The 19,905-nt window shown below is 44.6% G+C and overlaps 1 protein-coding gene across 8 annotated transcripts in view; it reads left to right on the top strand.

The window, feature by feature from the left end:
* The window catches only part of ATXN1 (ataxin 1), a 287,821-nt gene extending 268,204 nt beyond the window's left edge, over positions 1-19,617 (top strand). For all 8 annotated transcript variants that reach the window (XM_048507790.1, XM_048507791.1, XM_048507794.1 and 5 more), the window contains 2 exons: positions 1,561-3,567; positions 16,259-19,617. In XM_048507790.1, the coding sequence (XP_048363747.1) occupies positions 1,717-3,567; positions 16,259-16,789 (2,382 nt within the window). In that variant the 5' untranslated portion in view covers positions 1,561-1,716 and the 3' untranslated portion in view covers positions 16,790-19,617. The remainder of the gene's footprint in view (positions 1-1,560; positions 3,568-16,258) is intronic.
* Positions 19,618-19,905: the final 288 nt, after the last annotated feature.

Here is a 19,905-nt window from a genome sequence, read left to right as displayed (position 1 = left end):
GTAGTCATATCAACACACACGAAGTTGGGCAATCTTGTTCTAAAATCCTGCACTTGAAGCCTACCATGGTATCAAAGCACAGCCATCCTGTGACTAGCAGGTGCCAGGATAACTGTGAACGTCCTGACCTGCAATCGGCAGCTGCTCTTTAGGTCTGATGAAGCTGTACCTTATAAAATAACGTCTCCTCTGAAATACATCGAGCCTGGTTTCCTGATTACAAAATTACTCCAGTCATTTGTAAATGCTCTTCTCCCTCAGAGAGAAATCAGGCGGCAGCTGCAGCTCTCAGTTCATTAGTTACTAAGGGACGAGGAAACATGATATAGTTGGAGCTGCACACGGGGGTTATTATCGTGGTCTGTAATTCAACCCTGCAGGTAGAGTTTAACCTGTGTGCCAGATATAGGTTATAGAGATCAGAAGGTAACATTCTATGTGGGCACCGAGCCAGGGAGCAGGGCAAAATGGTTGAGGGGGAGTAAGAAAGAGAAGTATCACCTCCTGTGATGCTATTAGAAATCCTGACTGACGGAGAGTGGGTTGCCAAACTAGATGACATTTTCAAACTGGTCAGGGGAATTTCCCCTATTTTGTTAAAATTCCATGGTTTCGCTGCTACCTGCTCTGGAATTTCCTACATTTATTTCAGAGTTGGGATATGCATAGTCGGCCATAATTTGGCAGGTGGTTGTTTTTATTCCTTACAACTTGCAAATGCATGGGGACTTTATAGTTGCACCGATTATCACGCAAAAAGAGTTGGTTTCTCCTGTAGTCCTTTTAGAGGAGTGTTTTAATAGTTGCCTGTGTGGGTTGCACATTGATAAACAAGAGCAAAAAGAACGTGATAAGCAGGAAGCTGGAGGAAAATTTGGAAACAGAACAGCAGATAGCAAAACCCATTGGTGCCACACTGTCGAAAATGTGCTAATTTAGAGCCCCAGACTCTGTAAAGAAATGTCAGAAGTGGAGTATTTGATAGGCGTTCCTAACTGGTAACTCAAAGAAACAGATATTGTTGACTCAGGCAAAACAGAATGATTTTGAGGTAGGCCAGGCTCAGTCGTTCCAACATAGTATTTCTATTTCTATTACTCTTTCAGACATTGCAAACTCTTTTTATAATTTTACAGGGTTTTGTTTTACTTATTCTTCTGGTCTTTACCATAATGTTTGGCTCAATATGAAGTTACAGTAAATTGGGAACCTGTCTACTTATCATTAAAGTCTGCAGTAGGTAATGACAGCTGTGTTCTCCACAAGTACCTAATGCAATATATGAGTCATACTGTGGTACAGTAGGATTGTTCTCAAGTAAATATGTGGCAGCCTAATAGGTAGTCTTCTGGAACGAATAGGGTGTCAATATTTTAAAATACATACAACCTTTGGGAATTCATTGAGGTTAAAATAATGTTGATTAAAGTAACGCATGTTCGTTTTACATGCTACCGTAGATCTCATAGTTTGGAACTCTGAAACAAAGAAATGTCATTCCAGTGATTAACTTTTTAATTGCTTTCTTTCCTCCCCGTCCCCTTTCCCCTCTCGTTCCAGAGCAACTTGTGGAGGATTGTGTTCACAGGGAGATGATTCCTCATGAAGTTTCTGGATCCCTTTCAGAAACCAAATGTGACTTTCTGCTTAGCAGACTGAAATCAGAACCAGCCAGGCAGTGAAGCCACAGAAGTGGAGGGCAGGGGTCAGTGAAAAATGAAATCCAACCAAGAGAGAAGCAATGAATGCCTGCCACCTAAGAAGCGAGAAATCCCCCCCACTAGCCTGCCTTCTGAGGTGAAGCCGCTAATCCTGGCCACTGAAAACCACCGCGCAGATAGTTTAACATGGCTCTCGGGCACGACCAGCAGCCAAAGCAGCCAGGGTGGACGGAACAGGCCTGGAGGGAGTTCGGCGGAGGCTGGTTCACAACAGGGAATAGGTTTACACAAATCACTATCTACGGGAATAGATTATTCCCCACCTAGGTCTGTTCCAGCCGCCACAGTGTACCCGCCTGCGCTCACGCAGGCCGGGACGCCTGTATCCCCGGTGCAGTACACACACTTGCAACAGTTCCAGTTTGTTGGGCCCCCTTATAGCGGACCATACGCCGGATTCATCCCGTCCCCGTTGATCTCCCCTACAGCCAATTCGGGAACTGGCACGGCGTCCTCTGCCACGGCCGTTGCAACCACTCCATCCCAGCGCTCTCAGCTGGAGGCTTATTCCACTTTGCTGGCCAGCATGAGCCAGCAAGGGCACAAAGTGGAGCAGCATCTAGTCAGGACACCTGGACTGATCACAGCGGGGTCTCCTCCACCGACCCAGCAAAACCAATATGTCCACATTTCCAGCTCTCCTCAGAGTGCCGTCAGAAATGTTTCTCCTCCGGCCATCCCGGTCCATTTGCACCCCCACCAGACAGTGATTCCTCACACGTTCACCCTCGGCCCCTCCTCCCAGGTGGTGGTGCAATACGCAGATTCCGGGGGCCATTTCGTTCCCAGGGAGTCCACCAAGAAGTCTGAGAGCAGCAGGCTGCAGGCTATGCAAGTGAAAGAAATACTGAACGGTGAAATAGAGAAGAGCCGGCGCTATGGCCTCTCACCGTCCTCAGACGTGACTCTCGTCAAATCAGGCAATAAACCATCTCATCACTATGAGGCCAGACACGTGGTGGTCCACTCGGGTCCTGCTGATTACGTCGCACGGGATTCCTCCAATGTCCGGTCCTCTCTTATGGTCATCCCCAACAGCAGCACACCTACGACAGATATGGAGATCCATCAGGCTGCCAGCAGAGAAACGCCTCCTTCAGCTCACAACGAAAAGGGAAATTTGCATTTAGGAAAAACAGCCCACCGATCCTACGGTCTATCTCCACAGCAAACTGTGGGCCAGGAAGGGGTCAAAGCGGTCGCGACACTGTCCCCTCACACTGTCATCCAGACCACCCACAGCGCCTCAGAGCCGCTCTCGGTCGGATTGCCCACTGCGGCGTTCTACACTGGGACTCAGCCACCAGTTATCGGCTACCTGAGCAGTCAACAGCAAGCATTTGGCTACCCTGGGAATCTGCCACAACATCTGATGATTCCTGGTACCCAGCCACTGTTAATACCAGTCGGCAGTGCAGACATCGACTCATCAGGGGTGCCGCCTGCCATCGCCACTTCATCTCCCCAGCTGGCAGCAGTGCCTCACACGTTCGTCACCACGGCCATTCCGAAAAACGAGAATTTCGGTGCTGAGTCGCTGGCGAGTCACCCGGCTTACCAGGCGGCCGTGGTGCAGGCGCAGATCCACCTCCCCCTCGTCCAGTCCATTCTGTCGTCCGCAGCCGCTCCTCCGACGCTGCCTCCTTACTTCATGAAAGGGTCGATCATTCAGTTGGCCAACGGAGAGCTGAAGAAGGTAGAAGATTTAAAAACCGAAGACTTTATACAGAGTGCGGAAATCAGCGGCGATCTGAAAATAGACTCTAGCACCGTGGAAAGGATTGATGACAGCCATAATCCAGGCGTTGCCATGATACAGTTTGCAGTCGGAGAGCACCGAGCACAGGTAATGGGACCGGGGAAGTGAGAGGGAGGGGAAAGGTGCTTGCGGTTTTTAGCCTTTGGAGAGCAGAAGAGAACAAACAGGTGGGGAGAGGAATATGAAGGGGGGGGGGATCAACCACCAATGCACCAGTAGCAATATAAGGTAGTTTGGGTGAAACCATACAGCAGCCATTTTCCCCTTCAGTCAGGTATGGGGAGAGATCGTTGCTGGCAAGCCCTGATGAGTGCTCGGGCAGATTCATTTTCTGCCAAGTGAGGACCTTTTGAAGATCTACCTAAAACCAAACACTGTATTATTTAGCTAGTATATGTACCTCACCTGCTGTGTTCAAAAAGGACATCTAAAGCAGCTAAATCAAATCAAATTGTATTATTTTGGCCGATCACCAGCAACAACTTATATATAAAGTTACAAATATGAGGTTGAATATTACATAGACATCAGTGGTGGGATCCAGAAATTTTAGTAACAGGTTGCCATGGTGGTGGGATTCAAACTGGTGTAGCGCCGATGGGGCTGGGCGGGGCACGACGAGGGCGTGGCCAGGCATTCTGGAGGCGGGGCATTCCTGGGCAGGGCTGTGGCAAGGACGCAGCCGTTGCGCCGGTTCTTGGGCAGGAAACTAATGCATGCAGGCGCAGGCTGCCACGCACGCTGGTGCACCTCCTGCTAGACTGCTTCAAGTTCTGCGCTCTACTGCTGAGAGGAGGGGCGTAACTAAGGCAAAAATCACGTGGCAAAATCACCAATTAGTAACCCCCTCTCAGCACACACAAATAATTAGTAACCTACTCTCAGGAACCTGTGAGAACCTGCTGGATCCCACCTCTGATAGACATCTTACAAAACTTAACGCCATTAGCATTCTGGAATGTTGAAATACTTCACTTAAATCTTAACCTAGCAAGGTGTTGCGTGTTTTGAGTGGTTAGGCACAAAATCTGGCATTCAATGGCAAAAACTATGGCTTTTCATCTATTAGAAGCATCTTAGCCACTAACAAGTCAGGGAGTTCATTGAGCAGAGGAGAAATGCAGGTTCCTGATAAAGGGGACAGCAGATCTAGACATGTTCTGAAGTTTCAATGTCTCCCGACCTACAGGAGCAAAGCCTTTCTGCTTTGGGACCTTGTTGTATCTTCCTTCCAATACCGTTGATGGAAAGGCCTGCCATCTTGGGGAAGTGAAGGCTTTCCTGGAGCTGATAAGTTCCAAGTGCAAGGGGCAGGTGGCGAGGGAGACTGTGGGTCTGGATTTTTCAGGTGTCTGCCTGTCACTCAGTGATTTGCACCCTTTGCTTCAAAAGACGTGTCACCTGCGCCAGTAGGGAGAGTGGAGAAAAGCCCAAACTTCCCAGTTTATTATGAACCGCCTTGACCCATGAGGATTGAAAACTGTCCTGCAAAATCAAGGGCAGCAGACCTTAAGGATCAAGATTTAGTTAGAGCCACAGGACAACAGAAGCAAGGCAAACCTCCACCGCTGTTTTCACCATTCCTGTCTCTGGGTGCAAAGTTGCATTAGACACACGGCAAAGCAAATGGAGAGCTGCTCTCAGAAATGTTGATTGGACCCCCTCAGGGGGAGCAAACAAGATGAAGTTGGTCCAAGCGTGGTCCTATACAACAGTTGGGACAGCAGTTTTGCATGACATGGTTCTGTGAGCAGCTGAAAAATGATGCCATCCCTTAATTCTCAAAAATGCAATGGTGTTAGAAGTGGATTTGATTCCTAAATCTGCTACTAGTAGCTGTGAGCTGCCCTAGATCCTGAAGCATGTCGAACTACACCAAGATCCTTGAATCTGGCCACTTGTTCTGTTCTGTGACCATCTGAGGCAGCTAACAAATCAAAGACATCACAATAAAATAATACAAGCATCAACTCATACATGAGCTTGCAGCTGTTTCGGGGGGGGGGGGCTTCAGCAGCCGAGCTAGGGGGTGAGGCAGGCACTGAGTGGAAGATCTCAACCCAGAGGTGGGATCCAGCAGGTTCTCACAGGTTCCTGAGAGTAGGTTACTAATTATTTGTGTGTGCCGAGAGGGGGTTACTAATTGGTGATTTTGCCACGTGATTTTTGCCTTAGTTACGCCCCTCCTCTCAGCAGTAGCACGCAGTCTAGCAGGAGGTGCACTGGTGTGTGTGGCAGCCTGCGCCTGCGTGCATTCGTTTCCCGCCCAAGGACCGGCGCAGCGGCTGCGTCCTTGCTACAGCCCTGCCCAGGAATGCCCTGCCCCCGGAATGCCCAGCCACATCCCTGTCGTGCCCCGCCCAGCCCCATTGGCGCTACGCCACAGTTTGAATCCCACCATCATGGGAACCTGTTACTAAAATTTTTGGATCCCACCACTGTCTCAACTCTTTGCTGACATAGTTCTTCCACGGAGGAGGAAGCACCATTTTTATGAAAGTTTTCCCCCTCCTGCCTTTGTGCGCCGCTTTGCACCAGGCCCATAAGATGGACCCATTCACAGTAACCGGTAACCAGTAGTTCAGAGAACACTCTCAGGCTGTGTCTAAACTAGTGGGATATTTTGCCCACCCTCCTGTTTCTGTTATGTTGGCAAGTAGCACGGTCTACCCCTCCTCCTGTGGTCTGCGATTCCCGAATCTCAGTACAGTGGTTGTGACCTTCCCTTAATTGGTTTAAACACAGTTCCTCTTTTCAATCATTCTTCCTTTTCCTCTTCCATTATATGGAACCTTTTCCCCTTTTGTATTGATGAATTTGTACCAGTGCTCCCATTCATCACAGACCTGGTGCTAATTTGTCCTGCAGGTTTCTTTCAGCAGAAGGTGAAACATATCTGCTTTATGATCTTGCCTCCACGTACTTTGTGATCTTTTTTTCAAAGCTATCTCCACTCTTCACCCAGAATATTGAATCAATCTTATTAGAAGTATATATGTGTCCAGTATTGATTTAAAATCTTAGTTTCACAGTTCTGAAGCTTATATGTATCTAAAACACACAAATGGACCAAACGCTAAAACAGCGTGCAACAGAATTGAAAGGAAATAAAAATGGGACATGAAACGCTGGCCTAAATGTAACCAAAATCTTTCTACTCATACACATGTCATCGTGCTTGTTTTAGATTTCCACCAAAAAAAAATACTACACTGAGAGCCAGCATATTATAGTTTAATCATTTTAGCTTCTAGGCACAGTTCAGATTTGATTTAGGAGCCGTGTGGTGTAGTGGTTAAGTGCTTGCACTGCCACTCACACGGTCAGGAGTTCGAGCCCCCTGTGGGTCAGATATCCTGGCAGCTGGCTCATGGTCCACTCAGCCATCCATCCATTTCTTGGTCTGTAAATGAGTACCTAGCTCGTAGCTAGGGGGTAAAGAATAGCTGGGGAAAGCAATGGCAAACTACCCCACAAAGAGGCTTGCCTATAAAATCACTGCTTGCAGTGGTACCCCAGGGTCGAACACGACTGAAGGGAAAACTTTAGTTTAGTACTCATTTACTTGTCTTTTTAGTGGTTAATGGTCTTCGTAACAATCTCTCCCAAACACCACATTGCAAAGGAATCTACTGTCTTCCAACCTGTATCCCCGTTTTTAATTTTATAGTGGGTTTTTTTAGTTTTCTACTAAACTTTAAACTAGTAAACTACTACTATTAGTAGTAAACTACTACACTTCAAACTAGTAATGTTTTACCAGAACTAAAACCTTCCTACTGGCTTCCTTCTTCTCCTGGTGAAGTAGTGCTGCAATGCCCCCCACCATCTCCTCTGCTGTGGGGTTAGTCCTCTGGGCCTCAGCTGAGCCCCAAACAGCTGCAGTGAGCATGGGGCTGCTGCTCTCACGGTCCCATGAGTCATTTTTCCTTTGGGTGGGGTTCCGGGGGGCTGGGAGTGGATCGGTGGTGAGGCTGGAGCCAGGTCTGTCCCCAGGCAGTGTTTTTGAACATTCTGTTGAAATCCATAGTTACATTTTGCAAGGATTGCTTGTATCCTTTGGAATGAATGTTGCCCCTGTACACTCAACTGTATTTCCCTAGTGTGGCCATGCCTTTAGTGATATTATAGTAGTCAAGCCAGAGGTGAGCAATGTGATCTCTCACACGCCACCGGAGTCCCACTGTGAGACTCATTTGCTTGCCCGTTCTAACTAAAGTTACTATTTGGGCTGTGCTCATTATTTCCTAAATTAGTTCCCTCCAAATTTATTTATTTAATCATATTTTCATCCCGCCTTTTCCCAGAGGGCTCAGTTATTCCTCTACTCAGGATAGAACGGGGTTCCAAATGTTCTTTGGGTAAGGAATATTCTAACTTTCCCTATACCCATTCTTCTAAAGGTCAGTGAAAGTTCAGAATGCGTAGGCGCATAAGTTGGTTTGACCTGTTTGAGACTATTATTTTCTTTTGTGCTTGCTGGTATTTTCATTGATGGTTTTCAATTCTTGTTTTGTTTCTGTTTAGCTGCCTTGGAAGCTTAGGCTGAAACACAGGCTAGATATTCATTTTTTTTTAAATAAAGAAGAGAAGAGTTTGAAGAGTTTGGATTTATATCCCACCTTTCTCTCCTGCAGGAGACTCAAAGGGGCTTCCAATCTCCTTGCCCTTCCCCCCTCACAACAAACACCCTGTGAGGTAGGTGGGGCCGAGAGAGCTCCAAAAAGCTGTGACTAGCCCAAGGTCACCCAGCCGGCGTGTGTGGGAGTGTACAGGCTAATCTGAATTCCCCAGATAAGCCTCCACAGCTCAGGCGGCAGAGCTGGGAATCAAACCCGGTTCCTCCAGGTTAGATACATGAGCTCTTAACCTCCTACGCCACTGCTGCTCCTCCTACACCACTGCTTGTAGTACTATAAGACTCTCAAGTGCCTGAATGCAGAAAGATCACACAGAGAGAAAAACCTCACGGAGAACAAACAACGACAAGACCAATATCTTAAAAAATACTTCCTGCTTTTCTTCTACACTAGGGGTAATGAGCTAGTTCTAAGTCGTAAGAATTGATGGGCTGGTGAATTATATCTTTGTATAGGGCAGGCAATACGGCAGCTATGCTGATAAATAAATGGGCCACAATAAAAATGTCAACATTCAGAATCTTAAATGGGAGATTTCAGTCTTTTGCAGCTGACTAAAAGTTATTCTTGCAAGTGAAATCTCAGAGAGATTTAGAGAAGAAATGGCAGAATTTTTTTTTTCCTGCCTCAGCACTTTTTGGGGGACTGGGGATAATTCTAGTAGTAGAAGGACTGGCAGGGAGAAAATTCAAACTGGTGCAAAGTAAAGTAAGATCTGGAAGCCCCACAAGCAGAGTATGCTTTGCTTGCGGCTTCTCATAATCCAGGATATGTGATAGAAAGTATATTCTGAGTTGTAGAAATATTTAAAGACTGAAATCCTATTTATCCGGCTCCACTATGTGGTACCTTTTTGAGTTCCCCCTTGTTGCTCCTGTGCTGTTTATAACACTGTCCACTCTGCACAGCAGCCAAGATATGGAAGCCGCTGTCAGTAGTGTGTTCTTAACCTTCACAGGTGCTCTCTGTGGCTAGAATTGGCACAGTTGAAAAGTTTCCGTTGGAGAGGTGGACAGTGCCATCGTCTGGTCAAAAGGAACATGGCACCTTTCATTAAGGCTTTTTGTAGAAGCCTATCAAAATCTAGCTGACATCATCATGCCTAAAATACTCCACCACCTACATTTCTCACAAGGGACGTTTCCAGAATTCAGAGAAAGTCGGCTGAAATAGAAGAAGAATTGGATTTATATCCCCCCTTTCTCTCCTGTAAGGAGACTCAAATGGGCTTACAAATGCCTTTCCCTTCCCCCCTCACAACATACACCCTGTAGGGTAGGTGGGGCTGAGAGAGCTTAGAAGAACTGTGGGTCACCTAGCTGTCCTATGTTGGCATTCCCCAGATAAACCTTCACAGCTCAAGCAGCAGAGTGAGGAATCAAACCCAGTTCCTCCAGATTACAGTGCACCTTATCTTAACCACTACACCACTGCTGCTCCCAATAAGGAGTTTAACTTAGGTTTTCCAGGGTTTGGATCCTTTTCCTGATCTATCAAGGTCCCAAATAGCAACTGACAAGGGTTCTTTTGTTTTTTGTTTCTCCAGATGTCTGTTTTGTGTTTACTGCATCTATTGTCTGCTTAAATCACAAATAACTATGTATGTTGGCAAGAGATTGGCAAGAGAAATCCATGATGTAAATGACTCTCTAGGTGACCTTAGGCAAGCTTCTTTCTTTCTTTCTTTCTTTCTTTCTTTCTTTCTTTCTTTCTTTCTTTCTTTCTTTCTTTCTTTCTTTCTTTCTTTCTTTCTTTCTTTCTTTCTTTCTTTCTTTCTTTCTTTCTTTCTTTCTTTCTTTCTTTCTTTCTTTCTTTCTTTCTTTCTTTCTTTCTTTCTGTCTCTCTTTCTGTCTCTCTTTCTTTCTTTCTTTCTTTCTTTCTTTCTTTCTTTCTTTCTTTCTTTCTTTCTTTCTTTCTTTCTTTCTTTGTATTATGTTTGATATCACAGCTGCCAGATCTTTAGCTGGTTGTTGGCCTTTCATTACAATTTGAGCCTCACCCAGAGGCCTAGGAAGTTGTAATGGAAGCCCAATATAGAAATATATCCAATAAGGTTGAGATCAGACAACTTTAAAAAAAATTACCCCATTCATTGGTATAATAAAATAATAAAATGTTTATTATACATGTTTAGGTGATCGGGAGCAACAGCCGCAGAAGGCCATTGCGTTCACATCCTACATGTGAGCTCCCAAAGGCACCTGGTGGGCCACTGCGAGTAGCAGAGAGCTGGACTAGATGGACTTTGGTCTGATCCAGCTGGCTTGTTCTTATGTTCTTATCTTATGTTCTTAAACTTGTGCTAATTACAAAACGTAGAGAGAAAATTTAAACTCATGAAATTGCATTTTCGTGAAAAATAATAAATTAAGTAGATGTTGGCTCTTCAAGCAAAATTTTTGATGTACAAGTCACTATATAGTAGCTTGAGAAATCAACTGTACAAAAAAGTCTGAATATTACGTAGGGATTCTGAAAAATCTAGAGGGAGCAGGGTCTGTGATTTAAAGCAACTTCCTTATAAAATAAAATCAGTAATAATTTCAGAATATATCCTGTTCATAGATTTGAGCAAGGAGGAGAGCTTCTCCCTGTGACGCCAACTGGACACTGAGTGATCTGCAGTGAATGTCCTATTTATATAAAAAGGAGGCATCAAGGTCTCCATGGATTTCAACAAAGTACAAGGAGACTCTGATGGAAAAGCACTTCCAAGGTTATCCACCTGCCCTTAATCTGTTCGGCATTGTTCCCTCTAGCATTTTATCTGATCTGGTTTTCAGTCTTTATCTCAGCATACCAGTGTCTTGCCCTTTTCCCTGGCGCAGCTTTTCATTCTCGCAGCTTATTTCTGCAGTCAGAAAAGGAGAATAATCACTTGCTGCGGATGTAAAGAGGGCTCTCCCTGCTTTCTATTTGGGAGTTCCGCACGTGATCAAAGAACGTTGAACTGGGGAACTGTCATCTCAAACGGATAACACCATAAACTTAATTAACTTGAAAGTTATTGAGCCAATTCTAGAAACGTTAGGAGTATTCAAATCAGAAATAATTGTTTGGATCCTGTAGAAAATCTCCACGAATAGAACATTTTTGTTACCATATTGGGACTTCTCTACTTGCTCTCCCCATTAGAGCAGTGGTGGGATCCAAAAATGTTAGTAACAGGTTCCCATGGTGGTGGGATTCAAACTGTGGCGTAGCGCCAATGGGGCAGGGCAGGGCACGATGGGGGCGTGGCCGGGCATTCTGGGGTGGGGCGTTGCTGGGCGGGGCTGTGGCAAGGACTCAGCCGCTGCGCCGGTCCTTGGGCAGGAAACGAATGCATGCAGACGCAGGCTGCCATGCACGCCGGTGCACCTCCTGCTAGACTGCTTCAAGTTCTGCGCGCTACTGCTGAAGAGGAGGGGCATAACTAAGGCAAAAATCACATGGCAAAATCACCAATTAGTAACCCCCTCTTGGCATACACAAATAATTAGTAACCTACTCTTGGGAACCTGTGAGTACCTGCTGGATCCCACCTCTGCATTAGAGCCCCAGAAGCCCACCAAATGCTGGGTGACAGAGAATCTCAAGGAGCAGCTGGTGGGAGGGGGAGGAGATGGAGAAATAAGCTGTGAGAATGAAAAGCTGCGCCAGGAAAAGGGCAAGACACTGGTATGCTGAGATAAAGACTGAAAACCAGAGGAGAAGGAATCAGCGTAACCTTCCCCCCCAGTTTGAGTGGGTGCAAATAATTGGTGGCATCCAGCCCTCCGGCCTCAGTCTTGTTTAGAATCAGATCAAAGACCAGCCCACCAATTACTACACTGTCTCAGATTCAAGGAAATCAGATCCAAGTATGTGAATCTTTACATTTACCCCATCTCCCCGATTTAATTAGATTACACTACTTGTTGGACAATCCTGATCCTTCTCTCTGTATGATAGTGGCAGACTTTCTCCTGGAAATTACTAAAGGCCAGTAGATTTCCTTCAACCTAACATTTATTTCCTGAATTGTATATGCTTTTTAATCCGTTTTTATTATTGTTGTATTGTTGTCTATGCCAATAAAGGCTTGCTAAAGAAATAAGATCAAAGACCACTCAGGGGATGATGAGAGAAATTGGCTTTTGTGACCCTTTCTTTATCTCTCCGGGGTGATCCCCACTTTGGGGTCAGAAAGCAATTTCCTTCCGGGCCAGATAAGCCAGGGATACTGGAGATGTTTTCGCCATCTTCTGGGTGTGGAGTGGGGGGGTCACTGGGGGACTGGGAGAGAAGGCAGTTGTGAATTTCCTGCATTGTTTAGGGGGTTGGACTAGATGACCCTGGAAGTCCCTTTCAACTGTATGTTTCTATGATTCTGTGAATTGTAATCCCTAAATTCCTAACTCTCAGTTTCAGAAAATATGCTTCTACATAACTTTGGTTCATTTCGATTTATCCGGGCATTAATTACCAACAGATTAACAGACAGGAGCAAACCAGGCAATGTTGTGAGCTCCAAAGTGTTAAACATAAAAAACATAATAAAATACAATCCATGAATAGAAGCAAATCCTATATTAGTATACCATTAATATATTCCCACTGTTTTTATTTATTTCATTAAGAAACATGTCTGTGGTATAATGCCTCATTTCACATTTACTGGTGTAAAAAAAAATTTTCCCAGCAACCTGCGTCTTTGATATTTTCCGTTTGAGAGTTCTCTGCCTGTCTTGTGCTATATTCTGGGTATTCTTTGTACATACAGTGTGACTGTAATGTGTTTGACTCATTGCTGACACCTTTTAAAAGTGGGATCATGTACTTGGCCTCATCTGGGTGAACACCATTATGAGTAAGAAGTTACGGTTTACACAAGTGAAACTGTGGGCTGAAAGAAATAGAAGGGCAGATGGTGTGTGTGTGTGTGTGTGTGAGAGAGAGAGAGAGAGAGAGAGAGAGAGAGAGAGAGAGAGAGAGAGAGAGAAGCTAGGCTACAGCAGCCATTACTTCTATTCCAGTTCTGTAATAGACCAAAGGGGGTTGTATACAAATTCACTTCATAGAGATATTTCTTTCTATTGCAGAACACACGTGAATTTTGATAAATGCACTTTACTGAACAGGGGAAAAAAAGCAAGTGCCAAGCTATAAATGCAAAGACTGACAGGGGCTCTAAAGAAAAAAAAAGAGTATGCTTTCCTGCTATTTTGCTCCCAACTCTTGTTTCAGTGCAAAAAAAGCCATTTTGACCATGTAATAAATATGAATTGGTGCTTGGATAAGCTACCCAAGAGAGCCAGCATGGTACAGTGGTTAAGAGTGATGGACTCTTCCTCTTCTTCTACTACTTTGTTGGTAGAGCCCAGGTGCTTAAGACAACTGGGGTTCCATTGTTGTGTAGTGGTTAAGAGCAGGTGGATTCTAATCTGGAGAATCAGGTTTGATTCCCCACGCCTCCACCTGAGTGACAACAGATTTATCTGGTGAACCAGATGTGTTTCAGCACTCCAGCATTCCTGCTGGGTGACCTTGGTCCAGTCCAGTCACATTTCTCTCAGAACTCTCTCAGCCCCACTTACCTCACAAGGTGCCTGTTGTGGGGAGAGGAAGGGAAAGGAGCTTGTAAGCCACCCTTGAGTCTCCTTACAGGAGAGAAGGGGGGGGGGGATAAATCCAAACTCTTCTTTTTCTCTTTAGGAAGGAAGTTTGCCATGCTGCTGTATCTTTAAGAAGGCAAAAGCAAGAGTGGAGAGAGGAGGAGACAGAATCAGAGCAGGGGTGGGTGGGTGGGCACTAGCAAGAGTCATATGAGCCTTTCTGTTGTCACGTGAATCCACTGTGCATGGCAATTGTGGAGCGTCCAAGGAAGCCAGTCAGGATTAAGCCATTGTGAAGTGAACTTTGGTTAACTTTACAAGCAGATGAACTGGCCAGTTTGAATGTTTCCGAGTAATTTGTGATCGAGTTGATGTGTTAATTGGCTTTATTGTGCTATTTATTGTACTTACTTATTTATTTTTCTATTTATTTACCTCTATTGATTTTAAATGTTCGAAGTTGTCCTGAATCCCATGAGGGAAGAGGGTACAGGGGAAAGAAAGAAAGAAAGAAAGAAAGAAAGAAAGAAAGAAAGAAAGAAAGAAAGAAAGAAAGAAAGAAAGAAAGAAAGAAAGAAAGAAAGAAAGAAAGAAAGAAAGAAGAAGAGTAGAGTTTGGATTTATATCCCCCCTTTCTCTCCTGCAGGAGACTCAAAGGGGCTTACAATCTCCTTGCCCTTCCCCCCTCACAACAAACACCCTGTGAGGTAGGTGGGGCTGAGAAAGCTCCGAGAAGCTGTGACTAGCCCAAGGTCACCCAGCTGGCATGTGTGGGAGTGTACAGGCTAATCTGAATTCCCCAGATAAGCCTCCACAGCTCAGGCGGCAGAGCGGGGAATCAAACCCGGTTCGTCCAGATTAGATACATGAGCTCTTAACCTCCTACGCCACTGCTGCTCCAACAAGAAATCAACTGTTTTTAACTATTGTCAGTGTGGTCCCATTGGGTTTTACATCATCAGTTAATTATGATTAGTTTAATTAAGCCCTAGTTTTACATGTGAACCAAGCCAAGAGGTAAACGAACAAAATTAGAATCCAGCAGCACCTTAAAGACAATCAAACTAACTGCTTTAGACTAACATGGCTACCTGTCCGAAACTATTGTTGCGGTAAGAATATATTCTTTGTGAGGACATAAAGACTTGAGGTTTCCATTAAAAGTCTCTCCATCTCTAACGTTTGTAATTTATCTACAGGAATTTATCGCTGTGAAGCTGTGCTTCTGGGTAGTTCTTAATAAATGCCAGCATGTATGGGAAGTTCGGTAACCACAACCTATGGAAGGGTCATGCCAAAGGATCGTATTTTCTGGCCCAGTGTGCTTTGGCCTTGTGTTATTTAAATATAGTCGTATTCTGTTTAGGTAAAAACACAGGAAGAGAGAACTAGGAGTGCTTTAGGAGCCCCCATAAAGCCTCCACATGGAATCGTGAAAACAAGGAGGCCGTTGCATTGCTGGCTTTCATGTGGCCCATGTCGTCCCACCAATTAAGACCGTGGTTCCCAACCTGTGGGTCGGGACCCCTTTGGGGGTCATACGACCCTTTCACCGGGGTCGCCTAAGACCCTCTGCATCAGTGTTCTCTACTGTAAAATGGATACATCTTAGGGTTGGGGGTCACCACAACATGAGGAACTGTATTAAAGGGTCGCGGGATTAGGAAGGTTGCGACCCACTGAATTAAGAGAAACTTGTCCTTCCATTCAGGTGTACAAAAGCTGCAAGGTTTGCATGCACATCTGGAGTTTTCATATCCCTTTTTTTCCCACGCATTGGACATGTTAAATTGGACGTGTATGGAGAGAGATTTGCTTTTGCTACTTTTCCTAGTTTCTTAAGAATGTCCAGTGCCACTTCAGGTCCCAGAGAAAAAAAAACTTGAGAGCAGGTAGAATCTCCTTCCCAACATTCCCAACATCTACACCTGATAAAGATTGAACTGATAAAGATTGAAGTCTATAAAATTATGCATGGGATAGAAAATGTTGACAGAGAGACATTTTTCTCCCTTTCTCACAATACTAGAACCAGGGGGCATTCATTGAAAATGCTGGGGGGAAGAATTAGGACTAATAAAAGGAAACACTTCTTCACGCAACATGCGATTGGTGTTTGGAATAAGCTGCCACAGGAGGTGGTGATGGCCACTAACCTGGGTAGCTTTAAAAGGGGCTTGGATAGATTTATGGAGGAGAAGTCGATCTATGGCTACCAATCTTGATCCTCTTGATCTGAGATTGCAAATGCCTTAACAGCCCAGGTGCTTGGGAGTAACAGCTGCAGAAGGCCATTGCTCTCACATCCTGCATGTGAGCTTCCAAAGGCACCTGGTGGGACACTGTGAGTAGCAGAGTGCTGGACTAGATGGACTCTGGTCTGATCCAGCTGGCTTGTTCTTATGTTCTTATGTACACCCTTGACGGTGGTGGGTGTGAGCTTCTGCTGGTGACCTTTGGTGGAATCAGGTTTTGAAGTTCATCTTTTGTGGACATTCTCAAATGTACCTTCTCAAATGTGTGTCTTCCCTTTGTCTTCTCTCCTTTTCCTCTCTCTCGCAGGTCAGTGTGGAGGTCTTGGTAGAATATCCATTTTTTGTCTTTGGACAAGGTTGGTCATCGTGCTGCCCGGAGAGAACGAGCCAGCTCTTTGATTTGTCATGTTCCAAACTCTCCGTCGGGGACGTCTGCGTGTCACTCACACTCAAGAATCTGAAGAACGGCTCGGTTAAAAAGGGCCAGCCCATGGATTCAGCTAGCATCTTGCTGAAGCACTCTAAGCACGACAGTCTAACTGGTGGAAGACATAGGTATGGCGAGCAGGAAAACGGGATTGATCCAGGAAGCGCAAAGATGTCATCCGAGAATGGCGAACTGAAGTTTCCAGACAAAATGGGGCTGCCTGCAGCATCTATGATCACCAAAACAGAACCCAGCAAGCCCACGGCAACTAGGAAGAGGAGGTGGTCCGCCCCTGAAACACGAAAACTAGAGAAATCTGAAGAGGAGCCACCGTTGACTCTTCCCAAACCTTCTTTTATTCCTCAGGAGGTTAAGATTTGCATTGAAGGGCGATCTAATGTAGGCAAGTGAAGTCTGTGTAGGGAATGGAAAATTTAGGCTATCCCTTCGTCATTTTTATCCAGATTACTGTACTGTAGGCTAAAAATAACCCAGTATTTACATGTTATCTTATTTTTAGGTTTATGTTAATAACCTTATTGTTATAGTTGCAGCTGAATATCATGCAGGAGATTGGTGCATACCCCCCCCTCCAAAAGTGTTTGTGGGTGATCGTTATCGAGAACGATAGAAAGAGGCAGTTATCTGCTTAATCTCCTCCCTCTGTGGAAGCAAACGTTGACAGGGCCAGGGCTCCTGTTTCCCCCCACTTCAAGCAGGACAGGCCGTGAGGCTTCCTGTGGCAAGGCAACGGGGAGTGAACTGCAGCAGAGACAGGCACTATCGCTGGATACCGTGATGGTGGCCACTGGCAACTCCATAGCTGTGTGGTCCAGAGGCCATCATGGAGAATCAGGGAGACTCTGGGGCTTTGCACAATGAAACATTATTTTTTTTAATTTCCCCAAAATTTGCCACCGGCTATTCCACTTCCCCACCTCCTTCCTTCTAAACGGGGACTGACTGCACTATTTTTTTTATTATTATTATTACTATTACCCAGACAGCCTCTCAGAGATTCCTTTCAGCTTGTTAGCGTAGAGACGTAGCAAAAGTGTAGCGTCTGATTTTTGCTTTGCTGACTCTGGGGATTTTATTAAAGCAGGAGATGGTTTGGGGTGGGCCTTCAGGGGGGTGGGCACCTTTCCCGTCCTTGCCGGCATTCGTCGTCACTCGCGTTCAGCATTAGAGAGAGCCACTGAGTTTTGCCGCCGACATTTGCTTCCACGAGGTAGAAACGTGGTGCCTCTTTGGGAGAGCAAACAAAACAGTTTGCATTTAGGTTGCAAATCTTCGTCTTTAACTCTAGTACTGTTTTTAGTTCCTGACCACGGACAGTTAGTGCCACTTTCCATTTTTTTTCCCCTCCAAATTTCAGTGTAACACAAAGAAGTGGATGTCGAAGATGAACATAGAATGTCTTTAAGCACTTAAAATGCTGTTCACATTTTTGTTGCTGAACATCCTGGCCCAACACTCAGCAAGTACTGTATCTCACTTTTAATCTCTTTGACGAGAGAGGAAAGAAAAAGGAAAAAAAAGAAAAGAAAATCGACCTCTTCAACACTGTCAACTACATGCAAACAATGTCGAGATTTTCACAAGCAAGATGTTGAAAGTTTTTCATGTGGTTTCAAAGGGATGAATGTGAATTATGAACTGGTTTGTGACAGTCATTGTCCACTAGGACTACTTAATAGGAGGCACTTTTAAAACTTTAATGCTTGAGAAAGAGTTAAAGGCATATGTGAGCTGACAGATAATAAAAGAATAAGAGAAAGGAGAAAGGAAGGAGAAGAAAAATCATTATTGTCCAGTGTTTTTTTGAAAAGGATGGACTTTAAAGAATCTTGCAATTTGCACATCTTGAGTTTATCATTTGTGTGGTATTCCTGCAGTTTTTACCTAATAATTTTTGGGGAAGGGAAAGGGGACTGAAAAAAAGCTTAAAACAAATGTAGCAATTACTTACTAACCCTGCCTCAACTCTAGGGCAAATGTCTAGGCTGTTTTTACAGGGTTAGGTTTCCTTTCAGTTTTTTTTTCTTTCTACCATATCTGTCACCCTGAATCAGGACAGATGCTGAGAATTTCTTTTCAGATTCATTAAGTTTTCCATAAGAGACATTTTAACGCAGAAGCAAGTTCTGGGGTTTGTTTGTTTGTTTTTGTTTAAATCCATGGTCATTTTATTGTGAATAGTCCTCTTCGTTACTTTGAATAACTTCCTTTCCATTGGTAATACTATCTAGATGTCAGACTGGTACAATACAGGACAATGGGTAGAAGATTTACCCAGGTGAGCTTTTTTGATGTTGTTGTATTGTTGTTGTTACTGTTCCCAGAAATCTGAAACAAGTTTAAAAGTGGATCCAGAGATCCTAACTCCTGCTGATTCTGTGGATTCCATCTTGCAACCTTTCCTGACAAGTAGCCATTTTTAAACTCCCTGTAACCGCTCACAACTGAGTGGTTTAGAGATACCAGCCTGTGAAAAATTCACAATGATAAATATATAGCAGTAATCTCTTGGGCTTTCGGGTTAGGGATTCCTGACGAAATACTATGGGCATTTTCACACTTGAGGCTTCAACTGCATGCTTGGATTGGTCTGTAGGACAACTTTAAAATCTGTGTTGACACGTTCTGTCCTTCATTAGCCAAGTTTACACATGGTACAAATATTGTGAGATGCTTGAATAATGCCTTTTAGCGTCTCGTGTGAAAATGATACAAGGCTTGTATGAGCAACAACTGGTCCTCTGATCTTGGTTCAGTGGGTAGGCGTGCTCCTCTTCCATCACTTTTGCAGTAACTGGGGTGCAGTGTGAAGGCATGGCAGGTAAGACAGACACAGAACATGTATAAACAGTGGCTGCCACCCTGCATTTTTGTCCATGATCATTTTACACGCCTTAGTATATCCACTGTCCGCAAAGGGGCTTTGTCCAAGGAGTGGACGCGTTGATATAGACCAGCTTGTGAGGATAAGCTGCTGTCGTGAAAGAGCCTTAGCCCAGGTTCAGCCGGCGTTCGGCTAAGAAACTTTTGCAACAGGAGTTTGTATTTCTTGATCAGTACTCTTGACTCTGAAAGTGGTTTTGCTGGCTGCTTTGGGACTCTGCAAGTAGGATGCCATTTCAGATAAAGAAACTCAAAATTTAAAATCAGACTAGGTCTCAAAAGGAACAGATTATTTTTTTCTCTCCACTTGCCTAGCTACAGTCTTTTTTTTTTTTTTAAGAAAAGAATAGCAACCGTTGCCTACCCCAACTGTTTATGTCTCTTTGTTTGTTACTTGAACCTTAGCTCACACCAGAACTAACCATTTTAAAAAAAATCATTTTCTGGGGTACACCAAAAATGTTTTTAAGTTTTAAAGAAAATAGCTTGAAATCCGTCTTGAATTTTTTTATTATAACCTCTCAGTAAATTACCAAATACCTGGGCAGGTTCCTCCACACAATCACACTGCTTATTTAGTGCTGTAAGGTTTTGTGTTTCTCCCCCCCGCCCCGCAACATTTC

This window comes from Sphaerodactylus townsendi, linkage group LG09 (genome assembly GCF_021028975.2).
Source record: "Sphaerodactylus townsendi isolate TG3544 linkage group LG09, MPM_Stown_v2.3, whole genome shotgun sequence".
In the NCBI taxonomy this organism is placed as follows: Eukaryota; Metazoa; Chordata; class Lepidosauria; order Squamata; family Sphaerodactylidae; genus Sphaerodactylus; species Sphaerodactylus townsendi.
The sequence above is the reverse complement of the archived record's forward strand: the minus strand, read 5'-3'. Positions and strand labels throughout refer to the sequence as shown.